Source organism: Silurus aristotelis (genome assembly GCF_946808225.1).
Source record: "Silurus aristotelis genome assembly, chromosome: 9".
In the NCBI taxonomy this organism is placed as follows: Eukaryota; Metazoa; Chordata; class Actinopteri; order Siluriformes; family Siluridae; genus Silurus; species Silurus aristotelis.
The window spans coordinates 29,819,777-29,845,382 of record NC_139582.1 but is presented as its reverse complement, the minus strand read 5'-3'; the positions used below and the strand labels follow the sequence as shown (position 1 = coordinate 29,845,382).

At 37.6% G+C, this 25,606-nt stretch overlaps 1 protein-coding gene and 2 long non-coding RNA genes across 6 annotated transcripts in view; all 3 read right to left on the bottom strand.

The window, feature by feature from the left end:
* Positions 1 to 729: 729 nt before the first annotated feature.
* LOC310730638 (uncharacterized protein) overlaps positions 730 to 25,606 on the bottom strand; it is a 35,060-nt gene continuing 10,183 nt past the window's right edge. The window contains exons 1-5 of one of the 4 annotated variants that reach the window (XR_014534876.1): positions 4,806 to 7,881; positions 3,849 to 4,694; positions 3,549 to 3,674; positions 2,946 to 3,040; positions 1,879 to 2,049 (exon numbers count right to left, since the gene is read on the bottom strand). Coding sequence is in view for 3 of the 4 variants with exons in the window: in XM_083549675.1 (XP_083405801.1) it covers positions 1,957 to 2,049; positions 2,946 to 3,040; positions 3,549 to 3,674; positions 4,350 to 4,694; positions 4,806 to 4,827 (681 nt within the window). In the remaining variant the exon portion in view is untranslated. The other 3 variants (XM_083549675.1, XM_083549674.1, XM_083549676.1) reach the window with 3 other exon arrangements.
* Positions 7,939 to 24,202, bottom strand: LOC310730648. The gene is made up of 2 exons (XR_014534882.1): positions 23,719 to 24,202; positions 7,939 to 8,070 (listed from the first exon to the last, which is right to left on the bottom strand). It is a non-coding gene; the product is annotated as an uncharacterized lncRNA (long non-coding RNA).
* LOC310730646 lies at positions 18,241 to 22,943 on the bottom strand. Its single transcript, XR_014534880.1, has 2 exons — positions 22,434 to 22,943; positions 18,241 to 22,354 (listed from the first exon to the last, which is right to left on the bottom strand). It is a non-coding gene; the product is annotated as an uncharacterized lncRNA (long non-coding RNA).

The window sequence follows — 25,606 nt, the reverse complement described above, 5'->3', positions numbered from 1 at the left end:
TACGCAGGTGACCCTTGTCCTTTTAGAAAAAATATGAATTCTGAGACTGCATGCTCGATAAACAGATACAACACACAGTCTATTTGGGTGCTTTCTGTGGTTGTGCCATGTGACTCGAGCGTCTGCACGGGCACCAAGCAGCAGCATGTACGGAAAGTCTGCTTTTTTCAGGGTTCAGCACATGTTCACGACCGACTTGATTTAAACTAACACACACACACACGGCTGAATCCAGGATTACGAAATAAATTTGATCACAATTGCAGTGAGGAGGATTTCGGGGCGTGCTGAAGCCGCAAAAATCACACTTAGCAAAGTTTTTACTTGCCACTTCCTCTTAGGCAAGTGTGCCTTCTTGACTTTCTTACCCAGAGCTAAAGGTGCAAAACCACAAACGAGAGAAAAAAGAAAAAGGTTGCTAAACATGTTGCACAAACAGATTATTTTTTTTGCATCTGTGTTACTTATTTACCGCAGTTGGTAGACGTCCTTATGCAGAGTGATTTATGATATTCTCATTTATACACCTGAGCAGGGGAGGGTCAGGGGCCTTGCTCAAGGGCCCAACAATTGGAACTGGGTGATGCTGGGATTTGAATTTACAAGTGCTGATTTTACCCACTGAGCTAGCACGTCTCCATATGATCTATTACTTGCGTCTAGTCAAAGTCTGAGGGGGCGGGGCTTGGGAAAGCAAAATCAACTAACCCATTACTGTCTCCGCCTTTAGCATTGAACCATACCAAATAGTGGAACAAACAATGTTCCAAGATCGCTGCCCTTTTAACCTTCCTGTTTTTGCTCAATAAATATTCCACTGTTTTAGATGTTTATTTATAATAAAGAGCCAGACGTGATGACTGGGAGACTAAATGAGGAGGAAATGTGAGAGGAACCAGAATTAATAGCGAACCCATTATCATCTGGACGAGCCAAGATATTTAACCGAGTTTCATCCGTACAACCATCAGAAACCAGAATGTTTTTTTGGTTTGTTTATTTTTAAGTAAAAGGTAAATTGAGACAATGAGCTTTTATTTGTAAGATTTGTGAGTAGAATAAAGCAATATTAGTAGAACTTTAGATTATTGTAAGCGTTCTCCGAAAGCTGCATTCGAACAACAGGTTATAACTTTATAGCTCATAATCAGGAAAAAAAACGACAGACCCCTCCCTCATATCAGAATGGAGCTCCTGCTCTCAGAGTCCAACAAGGAGCGTCGTGTCAAAATGCCCTGATGTTCTTCCCTTCACACGAGTCATAATGAAATATACAAATGCTTGCTACAGATCAGTCAACGTACACACACTTACGTGTCGTAAACGTTTACATTTAAATACTCATTGTAGTCTGATGGCATGCGGCAGCAGTCTGTGGTTTTCTCGTCACGTTGTTGGTAAGGAAGTGACACGATTTTCAACTTCCTGAACTTCCAACTCAGTCTGAACTGAAATGCAGCGTAACTGTACAGTTTACATTCTGAACAGCTTCTAAGTGCATTATGGGAAATCTCTCGGGACGAGCCAGACGACACGCGACACCACAAAAAAACGTTACAATACGTTAAGCAAAATGGTCGATGTTCGTAATAGTAAGGAGTAAAAACAATCTAAAAAAGATACATTTAGTTTCTTTTGGATTAATTTTGATCAGTTTGTTCTTGTGAATCAAATCGTCTGAAATTGTTTTTTTATAAAAAAAATTTACATTTACTTTCAGTACATGAATCGTCTGTTACATAGCGGAAGAAATGAAGCTTCTACAAGATACATTTTATAAAGTTCATATGTTCATTGTGTAGAGTCAGTCGGGGATCTCCGGGGATCAGTTGGGGATCATTCAGGGATATTTGGGGATTATTTTGGGGATCACTAGGAAATCATTCAGGGATCACTTAAGGATCTCTGGAGATCACTTGGGGATCATTTGGGGATCACTCTGAGATCTCTCGGGATTCACTGGTTCGGGAGGTGCAGGAGAGCGTACGTGCTGTTGAGGTTCTTGGTCTTGGCGCGTCTTTTATTCGAGACGAACTTCACCTGTGAGTACTGAAAGAATGACGTGATTAATCTTTGATCACATTAATAAACACTTTTAACTTGTTAACTCATGGGTTTAGGGTGCAGAATGTGGTGGTGCAGAAAAAAGAAAGAAAAAAAAACGCAGTGGTCTAATGTGTGAAAATGAAGCATGGTCGTTGATGGCAACATGTTGAACACACACCTGTTAACGAAACCCTGCTTTTCACACTGCGCTGAAGAACAGAACTGAGCTGTTATTGTACAGGTTACCACAGTGTTTATATGCACCACAACTCATTAAAAAAATAGATTTAATGATAATGTTAAACCATGATGTTTATTTCCTCAGTAACGTCCTGAGACATGCAACTGCTTTACTTTGCAGTTTAATACAAAACTATACTTGAAAAGATCTACAGTGATTCATGTGCATCATGTGTACATATTACTTGTATTGGAATTATTATTATTATTATTATTATTATTATAATTATTACTGCACATTTGATCCACTAGAAAAGTAGAACTTTTATATTCATTGTGAGAATGTAATAAGCCTCAATTCATTACCTGAACGAACCTTAATTACTAACGATCATCCCACTTAAAGGGTCGAGGTCATTACATAAAGATATAATGTGTGTTTCAGGTGCATGAGGTGGTTTCACAGCAGAGGGGTTTTCAAAACACCAGATTCAACACGTTTTTCTTTCTCACACACACACACACACAAGTTAACACGTCTGCTACAGCGCACGTTGCACCACGCAGTTTTCACACATGGAACTTTCCCCTGCAAAAGGCACCGTGTCTCATCTACAGGTCTCCAATCACTCAATCATTTTAATTCATCACTTCATCTCAATAATCAGGAAAATCAGAGTGTTTGAAATATAACGCTAATGAAAAGGAAGGCAGCCTACCACGAGCTCGGCGCTGTTCTGACCCGACTGTACGCCTGGATCTGAAGGCTGCTCTCGGGTTTTCGGAGGCCTTCGACAGCGACGGCCCACATAAACTAAAGTGAAAAAATACAGAATGAACCCAAAGACCACCAGGAATTCTTTTAGTGGTCGTTGCATCATAAAACCGATTCAACATAAATATATAACTGATATAAAACTTCTAATAAAAATTATATTTATTGTAGTTTTTTTAGATAAAGATTAAATCTAGTAAATTCACACAGACAATAGAAAGACAGTTTAAGGAAGTTAGGCGTGTCTAACAGGAATTTATTTTATTTAATATATAAACTGCATTGTACTGTACACTAGTGTGACCAAATATTAGGTGCACACACACATGGTTTAGTCCGGACAGTAACTGTTATAACTACATACATTTATCACAAGCAGGTCAAAAAAAAAAAAAAAAAAAGATCAGTTTAGCATTTACAATTTAAAAAACAAAACAACAGCATTTATAAGTTATTAGAGATGTTTACATTAAAGATCGTATTTTTACAGTTGTGCAGGACTATACCTCATTACTGCTTATTACAATAAATAGCAAATAAAACTCACCTGTAACTGTGATGACCAGAGTGCAGTTTATTATTACTGATACGATGAGAAACGGCAAAAGGGTCAATCCATTCTCTTGAGACTGCTGATGGTCAGGTTTACTCGTCTGATTTTTTAAACCCGAAGCTAAAAATAGAAAAAAAACAGAATATTTACACTTCATTGTTAAAGAAATACTTTAAGAACCTTTGTTGTTAATCTGTTTTATATCAGACAGGGTTCGAGATCTTGAGCCTCAAGATTTAAGTTTTTATATTTCATTTGTAAACAGTTTTTTACACCGTACAATAAAATACTTACTGTGTAAATTCTCCAAATTATAATGGACAGAAAGAAAAAAGACACAAGTCCTAAATTACAAATTTACAAAGTAAGGTGCAAAAATGCATCATAGATATTCCCGTGTAAAGTCCTGTCTCACACAGACAGTAACCACTTTAGAAGTAAAATCTAATTCCAAGTCACTGCCCTCAATACAATTTTAAGCTTATTATTCAAATGTATACAATAACATTAATTGTTTAAATTTGACGTATTAGTTTAAGTTTTTAATTTACAAGAACAGCCAAACAGGTTCATATAATCAAAAGATTTTGTGATACACAATAACTGTGATAATGGGGAGGTATTATTACATTTCATTATTATTATTTTAAAAAATCCCAGACTCCACATTCAGACTCACTGATCTAAACAAACAATTCATTTAAAACTATAAAATAATATACACAATGTTCTTGCCAAATGTGACCAAAAACATTTAGATATTGAACTTATATAAAGTATAATAAATAAACTCACCAGCTGAATGATTCCGGGTGTAAAGTCTGATTCCAGGGCTGATAACAGGAGGTGAATCAAACTGAATACAATAATACACTCCTAATTCATTAGTACTGATATTGTGTATAAATAAACTGCTGTTGTATTGCAGTGAGAAAGTCTTTCTGAAGGTCTGGTTACTGTAATGTGGCACCAAAATTTTATGTGAGAAAGTGCGTAATATATACACTGGAGGTTCTGACGGCTTCATCAGGAACCAGAGCTCATCTTTTACAGCCACTTCACACTGTAAAGTCACATTCTGTCCCAAATCCACCAACTTCTCTGTGAAATCTTTTGCAGCTCCACAGCATACAAGTAAATCTAACAAAAACAAAAACAACAAACACGCAGTAGTTTACAATCCAGTCATCTGTTTAATTGGATCATATCGTTTAAGGTAAAATAGTGATTAATAGTAGCAATTTTACTCACAAAACAAAAGCACGGTCTTCATACTGTAGCTGGAACACGGTTCAGCAGCACTCTGAGATCATTGTGCTTCAGTCAGGAAACACTTCAGTTGTGTTTTAGATGCTGGAGAGCGGAAGTTCTCTGACCACAACTTCTTTACTCTTTAAGTGGTAAAAAGCAGCATCTTATGCAATCACAGCATTCAAGTGCAAATTTAAGAGAAAAATACAAACATCTCATCACTTACCTTTTATAAAACTTTGCAGTTGAAGGCTCAATACTGATTGGCTAATTAATATTTGGCATTTCAGCTTTTTTTTTTTTTTTTTTTTTATATATTGTCAAAGGGGTCTGAGTCATTACTGTCACCTGTGTCTTAATTTCTCATGTATATTTAAGTATTTTAATTAAGTATTTTTTTTTAGCTTTCTTGCCTAATGATTATCCTTCCTAGGCCTGCCCTTTATGTCTGATGTAACTTCCTCTGCCCTATGAGCTTATTTTTTTGAGTTTTCATTTTTAGAAGGCCTACAGAATCATAAAATGTATCTACAATCAAGGCTCTATTTTTATTTTATTTTATTATTATTATTTTTTTTTTTTTACACACTCCTCCCCCCAGGTTAGGTCCAAATTAAGTTACATGGAGTTGATAAGTACCTCTAAGTTTCTTGTTTTAAATATTTTCGACCACTAGGGGGACACTAGTTTACTTTTAGAGATTGCTTCTTCTTCTTCTTTCGGCTTCTCCCATTAGGGGGCGCCACAGCGGATCATCCGTCTCCATCCCCCCCTGTCCTCTACATCTGCCTCTTTCACACCAACTACCTGCATGTCTTCCCTCACCACATCCATAAACCTCCTCCTTGGTCTTCCTCTTTTCCTCCTACCTGGTGTCTCCATCCTCAGCATTCTCCTACTGATATACCCCATGTCTCTCCTCTGCACATGTCCAAACCATCTCAATCACACCTCTCTCACCTTGTTTCCAAAACGTCCTACATGCGCTGTCCCTCTAATAAACTAATTTCTAATCCTGTCCATCGTCGTCACTCCCAACGAACAACTCAACATCTTCAGCTCTGCTACCTCCAGCTCCACTTTCTGTCTATTACTCAATGCCACTGTCTCTGAACCATACATCATCTCAGGTCTCACCACAGTCCTTTTTTATTTATTTATGTCAAATAAAAATAATTTGAAAAAAATAAAAAACAAAAAAACTATTTCAGTCCTCCTGATGTTCTCTGGTATACTTTCCTAAAGAACAAATCTTTCCCAATAGTCCCTGATTATCAATCAATCAGGCAAAAAGTCTTTGCAAGACGTGTTGAAAGTTGTACTGTGTGCGTAGAAGCACATTCAGTGACTCAACAGACAAGTGATTCCTTTCCTTTGTCCACTGGCTTTGCATCAGTAAAAAAACTCTCGACATTTGCATTGTGAGAAGGAATAGCAAACAAAAACTGTGCAATCCTCAATAGCTCTGAATGAAAATGTATGCTTTAGAACATTTCAAAATATTTTCTTCTTGTGTACTTTCAGATCACTGTTACACGATTCTGTGAATTTCTGTGAATCAAAGCACTTTGCATCACCAATTGGCACATCAACATATGAATAACATCACCATATTCACAGCACTCCTTCAGGTTCTCAGTGCGCACAGTGTAGATGTGAAAATATTGATATATTTTGAAGATGATGTTCTCAATATCGACATCTAGTGTGTCTGCCCCGTAATGAGCACAATAGTTCAAGACGTGTGCTGGGCAGCCCACACCGACTAATTACTTGTTCTGCAATGACCTCCAAGTTGCGAAAACTTTCTTTCCTCCTTCATCACGCCGGATTCCCCCGAACATTGTATTGCAGTTGTCACCTGTAAACGCAATACATAAAATAAAAAAAAAATAATAATAATTTTTCCAGTGTTTCTTTGATGTATTGCACGATCTTATCAGCTTATCAGTGGTTTAAACTTCGATTAACTTACTTTGTATGCCACAATTCTTCCAATCAAAATACTGATTAAGCAAAAAAATATTTTAACAGCACCGTGATTGCTTCCATCAGTAGAAACACCACAATAAGGTATGTCTACCGAATGTGTTGCTATCACAGCGTTAACAATTGCTTCAGTCTGTGTACGAGTCTTTTTATGCCTATTTCAACAGGGCTGACATGCAATCTATTGATCTAAAACTATTGTGAAGCTATTGTGATGCAACATAGTCAGTTAATTTACTCAAAGAGCTCTCTCCTTTAGCTGCAACTTTGTGTTTTGCAGAGCTTATGTGGGCTTCTAGGTCGCTAGCACCTTTGTTTGACACTGAGACGTACGTGCCAGCTTTGCAGTTCATGCATTCAGATTCAAACGGATCCCGACCGAGACGAAAACACAGGAATTTTCTTTGTAACTCATCTGTGAATTTACATTTGGGTTTAGGCAGCTTTTACACTATTTGGGTGCCACGTGCCACCCACCGACAGGTAAGCTGCTGCACTCTCTCTCGACTAATGCCTTGGTGCTGAGCGATTGAGACACGCTGGCCAATGTTTGTGTACGTATGTGACCGACAAATGGTTGCATGCAACAAGGCATGGCCTAAAGAGAAAGGTAAAAACACATACAATTAATGACGACTATAGAAAGCAAAAGCCGAATCCTGGACATTTGAGGAGATTTAGAAATCCCGGCTGGAAGCATTTTTTGGGAAAATGTTCGAAAACGTATGGTCACCCTAGCTTTATGTCCATCAAAGCTGGGCCTGCATTCAGTTGTACCAGATGAGCAAAAGAAATGAGCATTTCATCCTCATGTGCATATCAGAAAGATGGTCTTAGAGAAACATGAAATAGTATATGTATATATAGTATATGTTTGGGACAAAGGGAGGAGGTTAGCGTTTACTGTATTTTTCTCATTGCAAAATTTACTTCAAGTGTCACTTAAAAATTAAATGGAAAATAAACATTTCACAAAATAATCCACCATATCAACATTACACTTGCTTTTAAATCTGTTTAATCAAAAAACTGACTACTCAAAATGCAGACTGTATATGTTACAAACTGTTATAATGTTTAGGTGCCCATTTATCTTTTCCTTTTACGGCACAAAAAAATTATAATATTACAAGAAAAAAAAAAATTCTGAAATTTTGCCTAAATTTCTATCAATGCATTTACAGGCACAACATTTATATACTAAAGAAAATGTGGCATGCAGTCCTTCCGGATCCTCTTCATGAACAGAAATGTGACCAGGAATGGGCTGATAAACCTGGCAAGAAAAGAAAAAAAAATCTGCAGGCCAGACGGAATCAGGTTTAACTAGACAGAGCCTCGAGAAAACTTCCACAGTGATAATTTTTAAAAAGTATATGCACTGATGCCATGTCCAATCTAGACTGAGATGCTGAACAAAGCCTTGCTGTATACACTTCTTATATCTTTATGTTTCCCAGGAAAACCATTTGGCATCAAACACACTTGACTAATGGAACCTCAAATAATAATCACATGAACAAGAAAAAAATATGAGTAAACTGCTAGACAGGTTCACCTTGTTTTGTGTCAACAGACAGGCAGCAAGGCTCATGGTAATGGTGCTTGAAAAGCATTAGAAACTATTGCAAATTCTTCCGGACAAAAATTCGGCACGTAAATTATCTAGCAGTTTTTGCCCCAGCACCACGAATGATACCTCATATCGCGAGGTCTGGACATGGAAGGTGTGCTAATACTTTTCTAACGATTTGCCTCAGCTGTTTTCAAACACATGACCAAAAAGGGCAATTTTTTTCAGATAAAAAAACTAATGGGGAATAAAACTCGTGCCACAGCGCGGCCCTCGATGGTCCAACATGCACATATGGCATTTTCACTTGTAGGGGGGATGGAGTGGGTCGCAACCATATGCCCCCCGAACCCTGGACCAGCTCGGAATTCTGGAAATTCCAGGACATTTCAGCCACTGTAGAAAATTTATGGGGAATCCGACACTACACCGTTCAGCCCGCATTTGCCCCACAAGTCCGTACGACATATCTAGCTACACATTAGCTACTTCTCTAGACAAAGCATTAATTGTTGGTGATTTTAACATTCATTTTGATAATCAGGAAGACTCCTTAAGAACAGCTGTTGTGTCCATTCTAGATTCAGTTGGAATTAATCAGAATGTTATAGGACCCACTCATAGTGGTGGACACACTCTCGATTTGTTGTTAACATTTGGATTAAAAATAAAAAACGTAGTCATAATTCCACAGTCTGAAGCTATTTCAGACCATTATCTCATCTCTTTTAAAATTTGCCTCAGTCATTGCATTACTACTTCACCACGTTATTGTGTTAAGCGTACTTTCACGTCAGCTACAGCAGCGCGTTTTATTAACAATCTTCCAGAAATTACGATATTAGATAGATCTCCGTCTGACCCTGCAGAGCTCGACTGGGCCACTAAACACCTAGAATCAACATTACGTTATACCCTAGATGATGTAGCTCCCCTTAAGACCAAAATGATCAGGGAGAAAAAATTAGCACAGTGGTATAATGATCATACACGCACCTAAAACAGACCACTCGAAAATTAGAACGTAAATGGCGTCAAACAAAATTAACAGTATTTCAAATAGCATGGAAGGAGAGCCTCCTAATTTATAGAAAATCTCTTAGTGCTGCTAGATCAGCATATTTCTCCACCCTCATAGAAAATAACAAGCATAATCCTAGATTTTTATTCAGCACGGTAGCAAAATTAACAGGGAATAAAAGCACTGCACTCACATGCACACCATCAATAGGTACTAATGATTTCATGAACTTTTTTAATAATAAAATTGAAAACATCAGGCAAGAAATCCAGACGGTTAATATAAATCCAAATTATTTTACAAGTAACCCTGTAGACAGCAGTGTCATTATAACAGACAATCAACTACAAAGTTTTACTCCTATTCACGAGAATGACTTAATTTCATTAATTTCCTCATCAAAATCATCAACCTGCATTCTCGATCCCTTGCCTACAAGTTTCTTTAAACAGATAATTCCAGAGGTAATTGAACCTGTTTTAAAAATAATAAACTCTTCCATTAGCACTGGTTTTGTACCAAAATCCTTCAAACTGGCAGTTATCCACCCCCTAATTAAGAAACCTGACCTTGACCCATGTCAGCTGTCCAACTACAGACCAATATCAAATCTCCCCTTCATAGCCAAAATTTTAGAAAAGGTTGTAGCACAGCAGTTCTGCTCACATCTACTTATGAATAATATTTTTGAAATGTATCAGTCAGGATTTCGGCCTCATCATAGCACAGAGACGGCGCTAGTTAAGGTGGTAAATGACCTGTTATTGGCCTCTGATCATGGTTTTGTCTCCTTACTTGTTTTGCTCGACCTTAGTGCAGCTTTTGACACCATTGATCACACTATACTACTTGCTAGACTTGAGAACGTTGTTGAAATAAAGGGAACGGCTCTCTCTTGGCTCAGGTCTTATTTGACTGATCGCTATCAGTTTGTTGATGTTAATGGTGAGTTCTCCACACTCTCTGAGGTAAAGTTTGGTGTTCCTCAAGGATCTGTCTTAGGCCCTCTGCTTTTCTCTTTATATATGCTGCCTCTTGGAGAAATTATTCATAAACATGGTATTAGATATATTATACCATTGCTATGCTGATGATACACAGCTGTATATTTCAGCAAAGCCAGATGAGAGAGATCAGCTTAACAATGTTGAAAAATGTGTAAAGGACATTAGACAGTGGATGCTCGATAACTTTCTTCTGCTAAACTCAGATAAGACGGAAGTACTTTTACTAGGACCACATGCAGCTAGAAGCAAACTTTCCGATTACCTAACATCTCTGGATGGTGTTTCTGTTTCAGCGTGTACGGCTGTCAAAGACCTTGGTGTGATTATTGACCCGAGTCTTTCCTTTGAGGCTCACGTGAATAATATTACCAGGATCGCCTTCTTTCACCTTAGAAATATTGCTAAAATTAGAAATATGATGTCGTTACAGGATGCAGAAAAACTAGTTCATGCTTTTGTTAATTCTAGATTAGACTACTGTAACGCTTTACTGTCTGGGTGTGCGAGTAGGTGCATAAATAAGCTTCAGTTAGTTCAGAATGCAGCAGCAAGAGTCCTCACTAGATCTAGGAAATATGACCACATCACCCCTGTATTAATCAGTCTACACTGCTCCCAATCAAATCTCGCATTGATTATAAAATTCTACTACTGACGTATAAAGCACTTAACGCTCTCGCACCACCGTATCTGAGTGAACTTCTGTACCAGTATGATCCTCCACGTCTACTTAGATCAAAAGGTGCAGGCTATCTGTTGGTTCCTCCAATAATGAAGATTACAGCAGGGGGCAGATCTTTCTCTTATAAAGCCCCGCAGTTATGGAATAGCCTCCCAACCAGTGTTCGGGACTCAGACACAGTCTCAGTGTTCAAGTCGAGGTTGAAAACATATTTATTCAGTCAAGCCTTTAATCAGTAGATTTTTTCTCAGGTAAAGGCTCAGATCTGGAGGGAACATTGATATAGAGTGTTTGGTGAACTGGGATATTTGTACGCTGTCGTCCCCTCACATTCACGTGTTCACTCAGGTTTGTTGATGGTGGTGTGGTGGGCCGTCTCTTATCCCAGAGATCCCTCATGTCTGTGTTGCCTTCTGGTTCTCCCTTTTAGTTATGCTGCTATAGCGAGTCTTGCCGGAGTCCAAACTGCACAGTGACTTTAACTCTCATGCAACAATAGGTACACTTAATAATCCATATCCTTCTCTTCCTGTCACCCTCTTCTCTCTCTCTCGCTCTCTCTCTCTCTCTCTCTCTCTCTCTCTTTCTCTCTCTCTCTCTGTCTGTCTGTCGAGTTAAACATGCTCCTGAGGCTCCAGTGACCACTGTTCCTGCCCCCCCGTGGATCTTCCCACTTCATCCAGGCCTGCCTGGATTGGACTGTAGTTGATGTCAACAGTCTCCTACACTGACTCAGAAATACACTTCGCTTTTGATCATCATCACTGCACCCTGCAACATTTTATACCCGCCACAAATGGACATTCGGTGTAACCCAGATGAGGATGGGTTCCCTCTTGAGTCTGGTTCCTCTCAAGGTTTCTTCCTTATGCCATCTCGGGGAGTTTTTCCTTGCCACAGTCGCCAGTCGCCACCGGCTTGCTCATCAGGGACAAACTTACTTATAAAGAACATATTTATTTTTAATCACCGCATTATCTGTGTAAAGCTGCTTTGAGACAATGTTCATTGTTAAAAGCGCTTTACAAATAAAAATGAATTGAATTGAATTAAAAATCCACTTGTCCAGGGTGGGCATCAGATCGCGCCCGTACACCCCACAAACATCAATAACCCCAGTAACAATGGGTAGAGGGCGATTAATCACCCCCATTGAAATGATAGGGAAAACACAGAGGTTTATATACATTGACACACACAGCGTGAATGACATACATCAAACCAAACATTCCAGTGGGGGGGAACTGCATAACAGGAGATGCCATAACCACACACTCAAAAGGGGGAAGGGGGTAGGGAGTTGCACTGTGGGTAATATAGTGACGTTACATGACGTCACTTCAAGCCACGCCCCCACAATTAGCCCCAAAAAAACCAAGGTGCTCAGAAATGCCGTGTGATATGTCAAAACACTCGGCACAGTGGGGGGAGTTGAACCTCGGCTGAACCAACGCACACCGTGCAAACCTATTAGCATAACTGCATTGCTAAACTCACTCTGACACAGACGTGCGACACCTCAAACTGTTTGGCACGGTCTGGGGAATCTCCGGTGAGCAGGAACATGCGAAACCACGAAACGAAAAAAGTCCGGCTACACGGGCATGTGACACGTCTAAACACTCGGCACAGCGAGGAGAGTCGGACCCGGTGTCCAGTTTTGCACTGTAATGCACCACTCACATTTTATTCAGGAAAAGTCACATTCTAGTTTTCTAGTCAATGCTGGTGAATTTTTTGCCAGTCGATGCAGACCATTTAATTTACAACAGAAATTCACCACTGTGAGGATAGCCGGAGTCTAAATTTCCCCCAGTGCAAATGCTAAAGTGGAGCTCTGTGTATGGGGCAATTGGGGAATTGCAAAACTCACACACTGACATTTTTTTATCATCACTGGAGTTAGGGCTACATAAATTCCATCAGCAAGTGGACTTTGCAGTGATGTGGACAAATTGATGGAGCATAAACACTGATGACATTTATTATCAACCTCCAGCCTGATGTTCATCACCCTATCAGAAACTCTCTGCACCTCCACTACACTTTTACTGTACTCTTCCTTTAGAATTCCCCCTACACCATTTCTCTTTTCATCCACACCATGATAGAACAGTTTAAACACCTCCAATGTTCCTGCTCTTACTCCCTTTCCACTTGGTCTCCTTAACACACAACATCTCTACCTTTCTCCTCTCCATCGTATCAGCTCCCTCTCTACCTTTACCAGTCATAGTACCAACATTTGAAGTACCAACAAAGAACCTCCACTCTTCTCCACTTTTTTTTTTCCTGGTGTCTTTGTAGGAGTCTTCCTCCTCTCTTTTTCCTCCTTTGGCCAGTTGCCTAACAGTTGCCCAATTTTCAACAGTACCCTGTGGAAGCACACGTTTTACGCTGGATGCCCTTCATACCACAACCCTCCCATTTATCCGGGCTTGAGACCGGCACTAAGAGTGCACTGGCTTGTGCAACGATAATGGCTACGTTTGCAGTACATAATATCATTAGAAGATTAGAAGAATCTGGAGAAATCTGTATGCAACTGACAAGGTAGGCAAGCTGTTCTACGGTCAGATGAATCAAAATTTAAAATTCTTCTTAAAAACCATGGATGCTATGCCCTTCACAGTACAAGGGACATTCTGACTTTCCAGCGTTTATTAAAAAAAATCTGAATCTCTGATGGTATGGCAGTGCAATAGTGCCTAAGGAATGGACAGCTTTCCCGTTTGGAAATATTAATGCTGAATGGTATATACAGGTTTCAGAGCATCATATGCTTCCATGTAGACAATTTTTCTTGTCAGAGAAGGCCTTACAAAATCCAGGAAGACAATGCTAAACCATATACTAAATCTATTACAACTGCATGGCTTCATAGTAGAAGAGTCTGGGTATTCAACTTGTCTGGCTACAGTACCAACCAGAAACCATTTAAAAACATGTGGTGCATCATGAAGCGAATAATATGACAAAGAAGACCCAGAAGTCATGAGCAGCAACAATCCTGTATCATACACAAATAAGACAACATTCTTCTCCTAAAAGTTAAATACTGTTGTTAAAAGAGGAGAGGATGCTACACAGTGATGTACACAATTTTCTTTTGTGATGTGTTGCAGTCATCACATTTAAAATGACCTTATTTCTTACTTTAAATGGTAAATTTACTCAGTTTAAATATTTGATATGTTTTCTATGTTGTATTGTGAATAGAATGTGGGTTTGTGAGATTTGCAAATCTTTGCATCATTTTACATTTTTTCCAAAATTTTAGAAAAGGGGGTTGTATAGAAAGGGGGATTTTTCTATGGAAACCTTTGCATGAAAGCGGCCATGTTGATTTGACGTCACCATACAAGCCATGAGGGGGTATGTATTCGGTGGGTTTTTACTGGTTGTAGGTGGAAAATTTAAAGTTGCAGATTCCGTAAATTGTATTTTACTTAATAGCAGAGTTGCAATGCCAGCCGTTTACTCAAGTAAATAAATTAAGTAATGAATTAAAATAAATAAATACAATAAAAATCTAAAACTCTTTGGGACAGTTGTCGCTTGTGACGTGTACGGAGTTTCTCCTTTTCCGGTGTTCAGTTGGACGTGAGCTTTTGTGTACTGTTGCTGTGTAAATCAATTTATTATAATTTTTTGGATAAGTTACGGCGGTGGTGGTTGCACGCAATGAATAAGAGGTAAATTGGACTAAAACAGTACCAGTTTAAGATTTTATTCTGAATAAAGAGCTGTGTTCAGTTGCAGGGCTTGTTAGGGTAATTCCCTCACAGACAAACAGGGTGTATGTTAACATGTTAGCTAATCTCCGGGCCTAGCTATGCTAGCTAAAATCTGTTGAAATCTGTTGTTACTTCTGTTAGCTACTTTTTATATGTCGGAAACGAGCTTCTATATAATACAATAAAGTAACAACAGTCAATAAATATTTTAATTATATAAAAATATATATATATATATATTTTTATAAAATAAAAATAAAAAACTGACAGTGGACGCTTGCGTGTGACGTGTCTGGAGAATTTGCTTTAGCTTTAAATGGTTAGATGAAAGTAGCACTAAAGGAATTTAATGTGTTTTGTCCTTAAGATATCCATGTGCAGAATAGTGTGATATAAAGTGACTGTGCTGTGCAAGTCCAGAGTTGAAGTAGCAGTCCAAAACCGCCCGAAATAAACAAAAAAACGCAATAAACTGGAGCCACCCCAAAATTTAAAAAAAAATTGTTTAAGCCATAAATGATAGATGATGGTAAAAGTGTCATATGTCATACGTCAGAAAAGAGGCAGAGTTAAAGATCCACGTCACCGCATTCTTTACTTTCTGTAAAGTATTAACATTTTACTTAATTTTATAAATAATAATTATATTTTTATTAATAAATTTCATTATTTCAACATAAAACTCCATAAAAACCATTCCCTATACGTTTTTTTGGTCTATCGTGCTATCCAGTGTTGGGCAACGTTACTTTTAAAAGTAATGCATTACAATATTGAGTTACTCCCCAAAAAAGTAACTAATTACGTTACTTAGTTACTTTTTTTAATGGAAAGTAATGTGTTATATTACTTTTGCGTTACTTGTATCTCTTTCAGGCCTTACAGGTGTAACAGGTGTAATATAGATAATTGCCATTAAGAAATAAGTTATTAGAGCAAAAGACGTCTTAAACATTTAAAATGATTAATAACTTCTTGGAGAACAATAAGATGATCGACTAAGTTTTGACCACAAGGCTGAACACTTTCCAGTCGCTCTTCTGTACACTGCTTTTCAATCTGCCTTCACCGTCAGAAATGTAACTATCGTTCCTGTATATAAGGTTAAGGGTGTGGGCTGCACACCGGTGATGTGGAGGGAGAACATACCTTTCGCTGTCATCTCGTAAAACTTCGTGCAATTCTGTAAATATGGCCTCGTCCTCGTCTACATCATTCTCTGCTTCATCATCAGCTTGAAACATTCTGAACGCTTTTACAAAGTTCGCGCTATTATCAGTGACCGTGGCAGTTTATCTTCCCACAAAGAGCAAATGAGCTGTGAATTTGCTCTCTATCTCCGCTGCGATGGCATCGTACATGTGTCTCCCACGGAAAACTTTTATTCTGAGCAGTCCATAGAGCTGCAGTGGTGGAAACATATTCCAAGTCGCAAAAGTTTTCTTTAGTTCTGTCTAAATTCTATCAGCGAGAGACCGGGAAAATTAGCCAAACTAATTGGTTATGTGGCAAATGCAATTCAGCGATTAACCAGGGGCGTGAGATTCCAACTGCGGTAAAGCGGCGGATTACTGTACATTTGTGTTGGCACTACAGTTTAAGAATTTAAATTGGAGAAACCAGACTAACTAGCTAAAGCAGATTTCCCTCCATTATCCACAGCACTTGAGTTTTCCCACCTGAAGAACTAAATCTATTTGTACCTCTAATATACCTCTAATATTCATCTAATATAATCTAATATATAGTTTTCCTGTTGTGAATTTATTCTCCTCTCTCATTTATTACAGATGTTTTTTACACTTCATTTTCCTGCTGCTGATGATCAGAGGTGAGTGTTTAATGCACCACAATAGCCAGATGTGTGTGTTATATGGAAAACTTTTGAGAAAAAAAAAAATGAACATGGGTTTTATACACAGACGATTCAACAACAAACTCAGGATTCATTCACAACAGCAAGCAGCAAATTCACATTGTACATTTCTCATTTCAATACAAAGTAGGTTTGGTTCCCAAAGAGAAACGTATAACCCATGTTTTTCTTTAATTCAGTCATATACAATCTATTATTAATACTGTATGTGTAGTAGGGGTGGGAGAAAAAAAATCGATTCACCAAACTATCGCGATTCTTTTTAAAACGATTTTGAGATCGATTTGCTTACCTCAGAATCGATATATATTTAATTATTTTACTTTTCCAGAGAGGTGGTGGGAAGACGTTACCGCTTTTATTCCAACAGAGGGCTAAACGTATTTTGTTGGTGTCTGTATTAGATGACGTCGTATCCGTTTTAAGCTGGCGAGAGAAATCAAAACCATGGCAGAGGCAGGGGAGTAAAGCTCTTTGAGAATTGTTTAACGCATAAAGACCCTGCTTTAGTCACAGAAAATGCGATTAATATGGTTATCGCTGCCCAATTAACCGGCTGTGTCCATATTAAGTGCTACGCGCACACTCATAATCTGGCCTCACAGCGAGCACTGAAGCTGCCCGCTGCCGTGAAGTTACTTGGACGAGTATGACGCATCAGTGGATTTCCAACAAACGTTACTGAAGCTCCCTGTGCACAAACTTATAACAGACGCTTTAACGAGATGGAATAGTGCCTATGACATGGTTCAATGTTTTCTGGAGCAACAGGCTGCAGTACCAGCTGCACTGCTCTCACCTGAGGTGAGGAAGAGAGAGAAGGATATTAGCAGTTGAGTGGGACATTGGAACAGTTTAAACAGCTATTTTATTTTAGAGAGCATTGTTTTTAGTTATTTTGTTGCACATTTAAATATTATATTCAAGTTTTATGGTTCAAGGTTCTTTATGCACATTATGTATGTGTGTGCTCCTGAAATAAAAATTCAGAAAAATGTGATGCATTGTTTTTGTTAATATAACTCAAATACAGTCTCTTGAAGGGTATGATCAAGTATTTGTCAGTGTCTAATCTTTATTAAGCAAACAAAAATCACAATTTAAACAATGAATCGCAATAGCTACAGAATCGCAATATGTATTAAATCGGCACAAAAGTATCGGGATAGAATTGAATCGCGAGATTAGCGAATCGTCCCAGCCCTAATGTGTAGAGATGCTGCAGAGAAGAATAAAGTTGGGAAAGGAAGAAGCAGAGATCATTGGTCAGTGAACATGACTTGTAAGAAATATTTACAGTTCAGCTACTACCGCTTGAGATCGGAATGCTGGATAGACCACGCCCACAAGCACAACAATAGGGTTTGTCAGTGAAGATAGTTTCACTCCCACAACAAACAAACTAGAAGCAACATGAGCAATCGGCCTGAATAGAGGGTTTGTTGCAAAAGTGCACGAAGCTCTTTTTTACATCTTATTGATGTATCTTGATGCACACGTTTGTCTTTATATTATTGACATTTTATATGTTCTTTTTTCTTTTAGTGTCGGTGTCTGTCCCTCTGATTGTCCAAGGCTTTACAGGAGACACAGTGATCTTACCATGTTTCATAAAACAGAAGACAGACCCTGTGTTTTGGCGATTTGAAAGAATCAGGACCCTGTGTGACATTTATAATGGTAAAGCAGATTTTGATGGCCAGGATTCAGTCTTTAAAAACCGAGTGGGAATTTTTTCATCAGAAATTCCAAAGGGAAATTTTTCCATCAAGCTGAGCAGCGTGAACAATACAGATGAAGGACTGTACACCTGCTATGCCCCCACCGAAGATTATAAACAGGAAGTACAACTGAAGGTGAAAGGTGTGTATGGCAGTTTTATCATAAGCATGAATTTTGTCACATCAGGGTTTAAACTTTTTTAGCAATTATTCATCATTTATAATGATCTAATCAAATCACAAAAATGTGTCTGTTTGCCTTAAATCACTTTTTATATAAATTAAAACAAACTAATATATAAAAAGAAAAAACACAAGATTTTTACATATTTCGTGTTGTCTGTCAGAAGTTAATTTTCCAAGTAAATTATTTTAAGTAGCAGTTTTTGTCCAAAGTCAGGTTTTAGATGAATCTGCACAACTTCTGCTCTGGAGAGTAAAGCAGCACTTTATGTAGCGCCACATTGCTGAGAAAACATATAGAGAATCTTATGTTCAATGTATGTTTATGTAGAAGCCTCAAGGAGTTTCTCCTGCACTGGAAGCTCCCGACGCCAAGTCAAAATCCGTGTGTGTGTGTGTGTAAGCATACCTGGTAATAAAGATATTTCTGATTCTGATTCAACAGCGAAACCAGGAAGTGGTCAAAATAAGATACAAGTGGACGGCGTGATGATGTTCCTGCTAGGATGTGTTCTGCTCTACAGCTTCAGATTCTGAAGAAACCCCTCAGCACAGCGTGTGCACCAACATCAGCTATCAGTATCACAGGGATTCCCTGTACAGGTTTCTGTTACATGTGTTTGTATAATTGTGTGTAAGATTTCCATCGTTTCCGGTGGTATTAATAAAGCAGTGTACTAAGTAAGCTATCAATATTATTACAATTTAAACCTGATCAGATATGCAGAAGATCATTGTGGTTTTTGTGCTGCAGCAGTTTTACTTCCTAACACATTACTGCATTTATGTTGGTGTGAACGAGTCAACATCAATCGATTTTCTAACCGCCGGCTGAGTTTCCATATCGGTTTCTCCTCCTGTCCACCATGAACATGAATCTGAGGCCACAGTGAGCACAGTTTTATACAAACTGTACAGATCAGAAGCCATTCCCCTCTGTTCTCACACAGAACTTCTGCTTCCTGATATCTTCAAATCTAATAACCACTCCACAGCTTCTCCCGAACCCTCTTATTGCTCATCTACACTGAACTTAGTGACATATTGCACTATAACCTCCATTACCAAGAGCTTCAACAATGTTAAACCGATCTGCATAAATATCCAAAATATCAGTTCATAAAAAACTCCAGTAGCAAAACATACACATGGGTCTATAAATATTCAGACAGGTTTAGTGTATTTTCAGCCTTTCAATCAAAGTAAACTTGTAGTTCAATTTAAATCATGAATGAGCTTTTCAGCGTTTCAACATTTCACCAAATCAGAGGAACGGTGTAGGAACTACAGCACGTTATATCAGAGCTCTAGTTCTCCAAAAGTAAATAATTGAAATATCAATCAAAAGTAAAACTGCCAGGAGTCAGGTTTCTTCAATGGAGATGATCTACCAGGTCTTACCTTTAGCTGTATCAGTAGGGTTCAGGTCATGTGATCTTGATGCTCATTGCCTTGCAAGACATTTTGTGTTGATTTCCAAGTTTGTTTCAGGTTAATGTTCTGTCCAACCAGTTTTGATGCATTCCAAATAAAAAAGCTGAATGTGAGCAGAAATCATCTTTCATCAGTCACATTGATAAATACAAGGCAGTACTGGTTCTACTGGGAGTACTGGTTCCACTGAATAGACTTGTTTCACTAGTAAGCGTACACACCCGCGCTGTCAGATTGAAGACGTTTCGTAATAGAAAAATCATACTTCCTTCTTTCAACTGTTCTCTTCAAACCATTCTGGTGAAAGCTGATTCTTGCTTCATCTGACTCAAAAATGTTCCTCCAGAACTGTCCAGTTGTGTCACGTGATTAATCTCTAATCCGGACTTCTAGTTATTCTAGTTCTACTTTCTTAGCGATGGTTTCCATATGTTGTAAACCCTCTGTATTTGCTCCAGTAAAAGCTACTCGTGATTGTTGACTTTGACTCAGATATTCCTACTTCCTGGAGGAGGTTCTTCACATGTAGCCACACCAATAAACAGCTGAAACGTTCCAGTTACTTTTGGTTTCTTTAAAAGGGTGAGATCATTCAAAAAGCTTTAATTTCTACAACCTTCACCTGGTGTGGATGTTAAAGACCCTTTGATTATAAAAGTGAAAATCTGCACTTAATTTCAGTGTGGTGAACAGCTGCACCACCACCACATCTGGAAAATCTGAATATTTATGGACCCAAGCAAAGGAAAGTTTAGACAGAAGTAAAGATTTTAACAATCTGAAGCATCCTTATGTACAGTTATGTACTAATAATGATTCTTGTAATGATTTTATTAAAATTTTATTATTTGTAATAAAATTTTATTTATTTTATTATTTATTATTTGAACATTTCACTGAAAATTTACAGAATTTGTCCATTTATCTGCACACAAAATTCCATAATAATACAGAAAAATATTTTTGTACAGTTCTGTACTCATTAGCATAGGTTTTCACACCCCGGTATGTTGTACTGTTTAGAAGCATTTTATCAACTTCATGGTGTTTCTCTGCAGCCTCTAAACACCTGAATTAGTTCTTTTCTCCCATTCTTCCTGTCAGGTTTTAATCCAAACTCAGTTTGTACTGCTTTTCTGCAAGTATCTATTGTTGTTATGGATTATTGTGTGTAGATAAATAGCTGGAAAAAACCTTATTTGAATTGAATGTGAATTGGATGATTTGTGCAGAAACAGAACTCGTGGGCATCTTTTCTAAACCCACAGTGTTACTGGTTCTTTCACCTGAATTCTTCCGATCGTTATTGTTTATTTATTCTGCATTGTGTGCATTTGTATGAATGTGTATTTTATTTACAAAGTGTTTACAAAGGCTGGTATTACAAAAGTTCTGTTGACCGATAATAAACTTCACGCTTGTACAATTCACGTGTTCAGTTTTTATGTGGAAATTTACACCTGATGAACCTCATTACTCTGATCATTTTACATCAAAATACTTATTAAAGGCCTGATTAATAAAAGCAGACTTAAAGGAGGAGCACTTTTGTTTTCTCCACTGCTTTCAAGTTAAAGCACAAGGAAATTCACTATGGAGAAGTGTGTAACCTGGACACAGTGTCTTTGTTTTGCATGTGGTATGTCCATGGAGAAAAGCTGAAACTCTTTCCCGTCTCACCAGGTTCTAACTCTGAGATATTGTAGATAATATTTGCCAATATGCAATAATGACATTATGTTCCTGTATAAAAGGTGAAATTATTTTTCATGTTTTTAGTTTTCAGATGGTTTTCTAATAATGTTACTCAGTTCTGAAGTTGAAGTGTTGAAAGCAGAAAATGGGCAAGTGTAAGGATCTGCTTCTTTGGCACGGTCCAAATTGTGCTATCTAGAAGACTTGGTCAGAGCATGTCTTACTAGGTTTATCATGGTATGTAGAAGTTAGCACTGTTGATTGGAAGATTAGATCATTTTAGTGACTTTGAAACTCGTTCATCAAAATGAGTCATTTAGTTTATTTTGTATCTTTGATCAGAAAGAAAATAAAATGTTTTAATAAGCTGAACCCCCTTTGTTGGCTTGACTGAGCATTGATGAGAATCTGACGAACAGAAAAAACGTCCTAGTGAATGTAAGCGAAGTCGTGCAAAACATGTTTTTGATGTTTTATCAGTTTTATAGCTAAATGATCCTGTTAATGATGAAAATGTGCACTTTCTCTAAGCAACAAATCTGCAACTCTGTGTTTGTACTTCAAAAGCAAAAATTACACTATTACTATTTTTTCCCACTAAAAATAGTTTCTTCCACTTCACAATGTCACTCTCAGGCCACTGATACACAATGTTCCAGGTCCACAATCACCAATAAAACAATAAACCCTCATGTGAATGTCAATTTTACCTTCTGAATGCACCACATGCAAACATAGAGGAAGTTTTCTTTCGTTTCTGATGTGGTCTACTTGTGGGAAGGATCACAGGCTGGTGACAAAGGTTTCTCTTTTCACTTCCAGAGATCAGGCATTTCACTTTAACTCGCAAACATCATCCCAATGAGCGCAGTAGAGAACAGTGAGAACGAATGTCATTAGTAAAGCAAGAAACCGAATAAACATAATTCAACAAGTCTCCTTTCACTGTAGCCACAACTGCACTGCCCACATACATCATCTCTAGTAGAAGCATCGATATTTACCTCATAAAATTACCTCCTTTTTTAGATTCTTTAAGGGCTAAAATCTGATTGGATAGAAACTCTAATGGAAACCGACACTACAAGGCAGCACACCCAAGAAAAAAAAGCATTGAAAAGAAGAGAATAAACTACTGTGTATATATTAATGGACACAAATCTATTAAAATCTAAATCAGTGATTCTAATAAGATATTCTGAATCTAAAATGTTTGCCAAAGTGCCAATTTTAGTGCATTTAAGTATTTTAGTGAATCAAACACACAGTGCCGACTTTTCAAAGGGGCTCTTACATAACTGCCAATCACTGGAGCATGAAACAGGAATAAATATCTCATACAAAAACATATCAGTGTTTAATAAACATCGTAAAGAAACAACATTCGAACATTCGAGGTCTGTTTATCTACACTTTGGAACAAGATGACCTGAGCTGATTTATAAGCTATTTATAATGACCGACTAAAATAATACAAAGATACATGGGCGCAGTTTATTTGTGTAGTTCAGAACATTTAAATCCATAATCAGGACCTTCCAGATCCTCACACTCACCAGGTCATGAGGATTTTAGGTTTGAACAGCTGACAGACTTTTACAATACAACTGGAGGCACACAACTGAATGTGGAAGAATCCTGTTCCAGCATTACAATGCCCAAGGTCAGCTCGCTGAAGATCTGCTTTCCATGGGTTGGAAGAGCTTGAGTGGCCTCACCTCACCGACATCACTATCTGACTTTACTAACAGCCTTGTGGCTAAATGAATCTCCACAAAATCTTCACAAAACCTAGTGGAACATCTTCCCAGAAGAATGGAGCTTCTTATAGGAGCAAATGAAGACTCATTGTGGAACAGGGTGTTCATAAAGAACACATACCAACCTTATGCTCAGGTGTCCACCAACCTTTACCCATATAAAGTGTGTATATCACTTTTTTGAGATATAATGTTAATACAAATGCTGGAATTCAACTGAAATTGAGGCTCCTACCTGAACTGAGCTTCGGGATGGATTTTTATTCCTGTTTTCCCTCAGAATTGACTGCATGCTCGTCTCCACTCCAAGAAAACTTAATTTAAGGTCTAACTTTTCCTCTTAATCCATCTCATTTCATAGAAAAAGGAACTATTACGTGTTCAAACAAACACATTCTTCTCAAAATGACGGCGTGTGAATCAGCTGTTCGTGTTAGCAAACGCGCTTTTCTTGACAAACCGGCTTTCTGAGGTAAAGGGGGCGGGGTTACACTTTCTGACAGACACCTGACATATGTACTGCTAGACAGCGCCCCTAGCGGTCGAAAATCGAATCAAATTCAATTCGATTCGAATCATTTCAATTTAATTGTATTTACAATTTAAGAATAAAATCAGCAATCATACATTTTGCATTTAGGATTATGGAATACAATAATCAAACAATAATTCTGTAAGTCTAATTAACGAATAAAATCATCAATCGTTTTGCATTTTTAATTAAGATATAAAATAATCAATCAATATTTTTTTATTTATATTTTAAAGAATTAATGTGACACATTGTCAAAAAATAATCCATCCATCCTGAAGGGTTTAATTCCTTTTACACCACAGACATTTTCAAGGATTTTCTTTAAAGAAGAAAATTTAAACTTCCTTTAATAGTGACATTTAATGTACATTAAATCATTTTATTGTTGAATATTGTTGTGGTTTTATTATGTAATAGTTGCTCACCAAAGTAGCTGTTCAGTGAATTAATTTGACATGAAAACACCTTATAAAAAAATAAAATTTCTCAGGAAATTGTTTGTGATTTAGGAATAAACACCTGGAAAATAATTTATTAACACGGGAATGCGCAGGAGTTAAAAACTATACTGCACGCAGCCAGTAGAGGGCATAATTGACATTCTGGTTTTATGTGAAACCAATATCACGACGTATATCTCGTACACGTGAACCCTTGTTAAAAGAATACACACCACAGAGGTCAAAGTTCAATATAAAAGCAGAAAGTAGAGGTTTCATCCCAAACGTTCATCTAATAAACACAAATATATATACCTTAATCTCTTCTATTTTACATTTATATACAGTTCTGAGGAAAGACGCTGTCATGGATTGTAGTGTAGTTCAAAAAGGACACAGGGATTTAAATCTCAAAATAACAGTCCTTGACTTGAGTCTAATGTGAGTTATGCATTTTTGCAGCACAAAAAATCTTCTGTTATGAAGTTATTTATGATAATGAGCGAAATTACAGACACAGATTCAGAATTCAGACAGTAACCGTATGCATTGAACAACTTTTGAATCAATTGCATATCGTTTTCAGCTGGGTATCTCTCTTGTGAGTGTGTGTGTGTCTATTTTCCAGCCATCGATCAGTCAAGCAATTAGTGCAGTAGTTTCCAGTAGTTTTTCATAAAAAAATTTTATGATATGATTTTAAAATGTAGTTAAGTACAATACTTCAAACAAAACATACCTCAGTGCACAACAAAACAATTCAGAATCAATAACAGTAATGCAACAGTACAGCAACATTAAATGTAATTTGCTACTTTCCACCACTGGAAATTACATGTGGTGTGAAATCAAACCAAATAATAGAAAAACCAAACGGTGTCAATTTCACTATGAGTCAGATGAATAGGTGTGAAAGTGCTCGCAGACTCACACTTATGAAGGTCTTTTTTTAAATATTTAACTTTCTGTGTACGCGGACCCCGATTATAATCTCATACCAGTTTTGCAGACTGGAAAACAATGGCTGCAGTGTTTAAACAGTGTAATATCCAACCCAGACTTTATCTTCCTGACCACAAGAGTGTACTTTCCCCTAACATGGTTTATTATAATCATTTCCTCTTCAGCTACTATCTAATAAGCTCCCT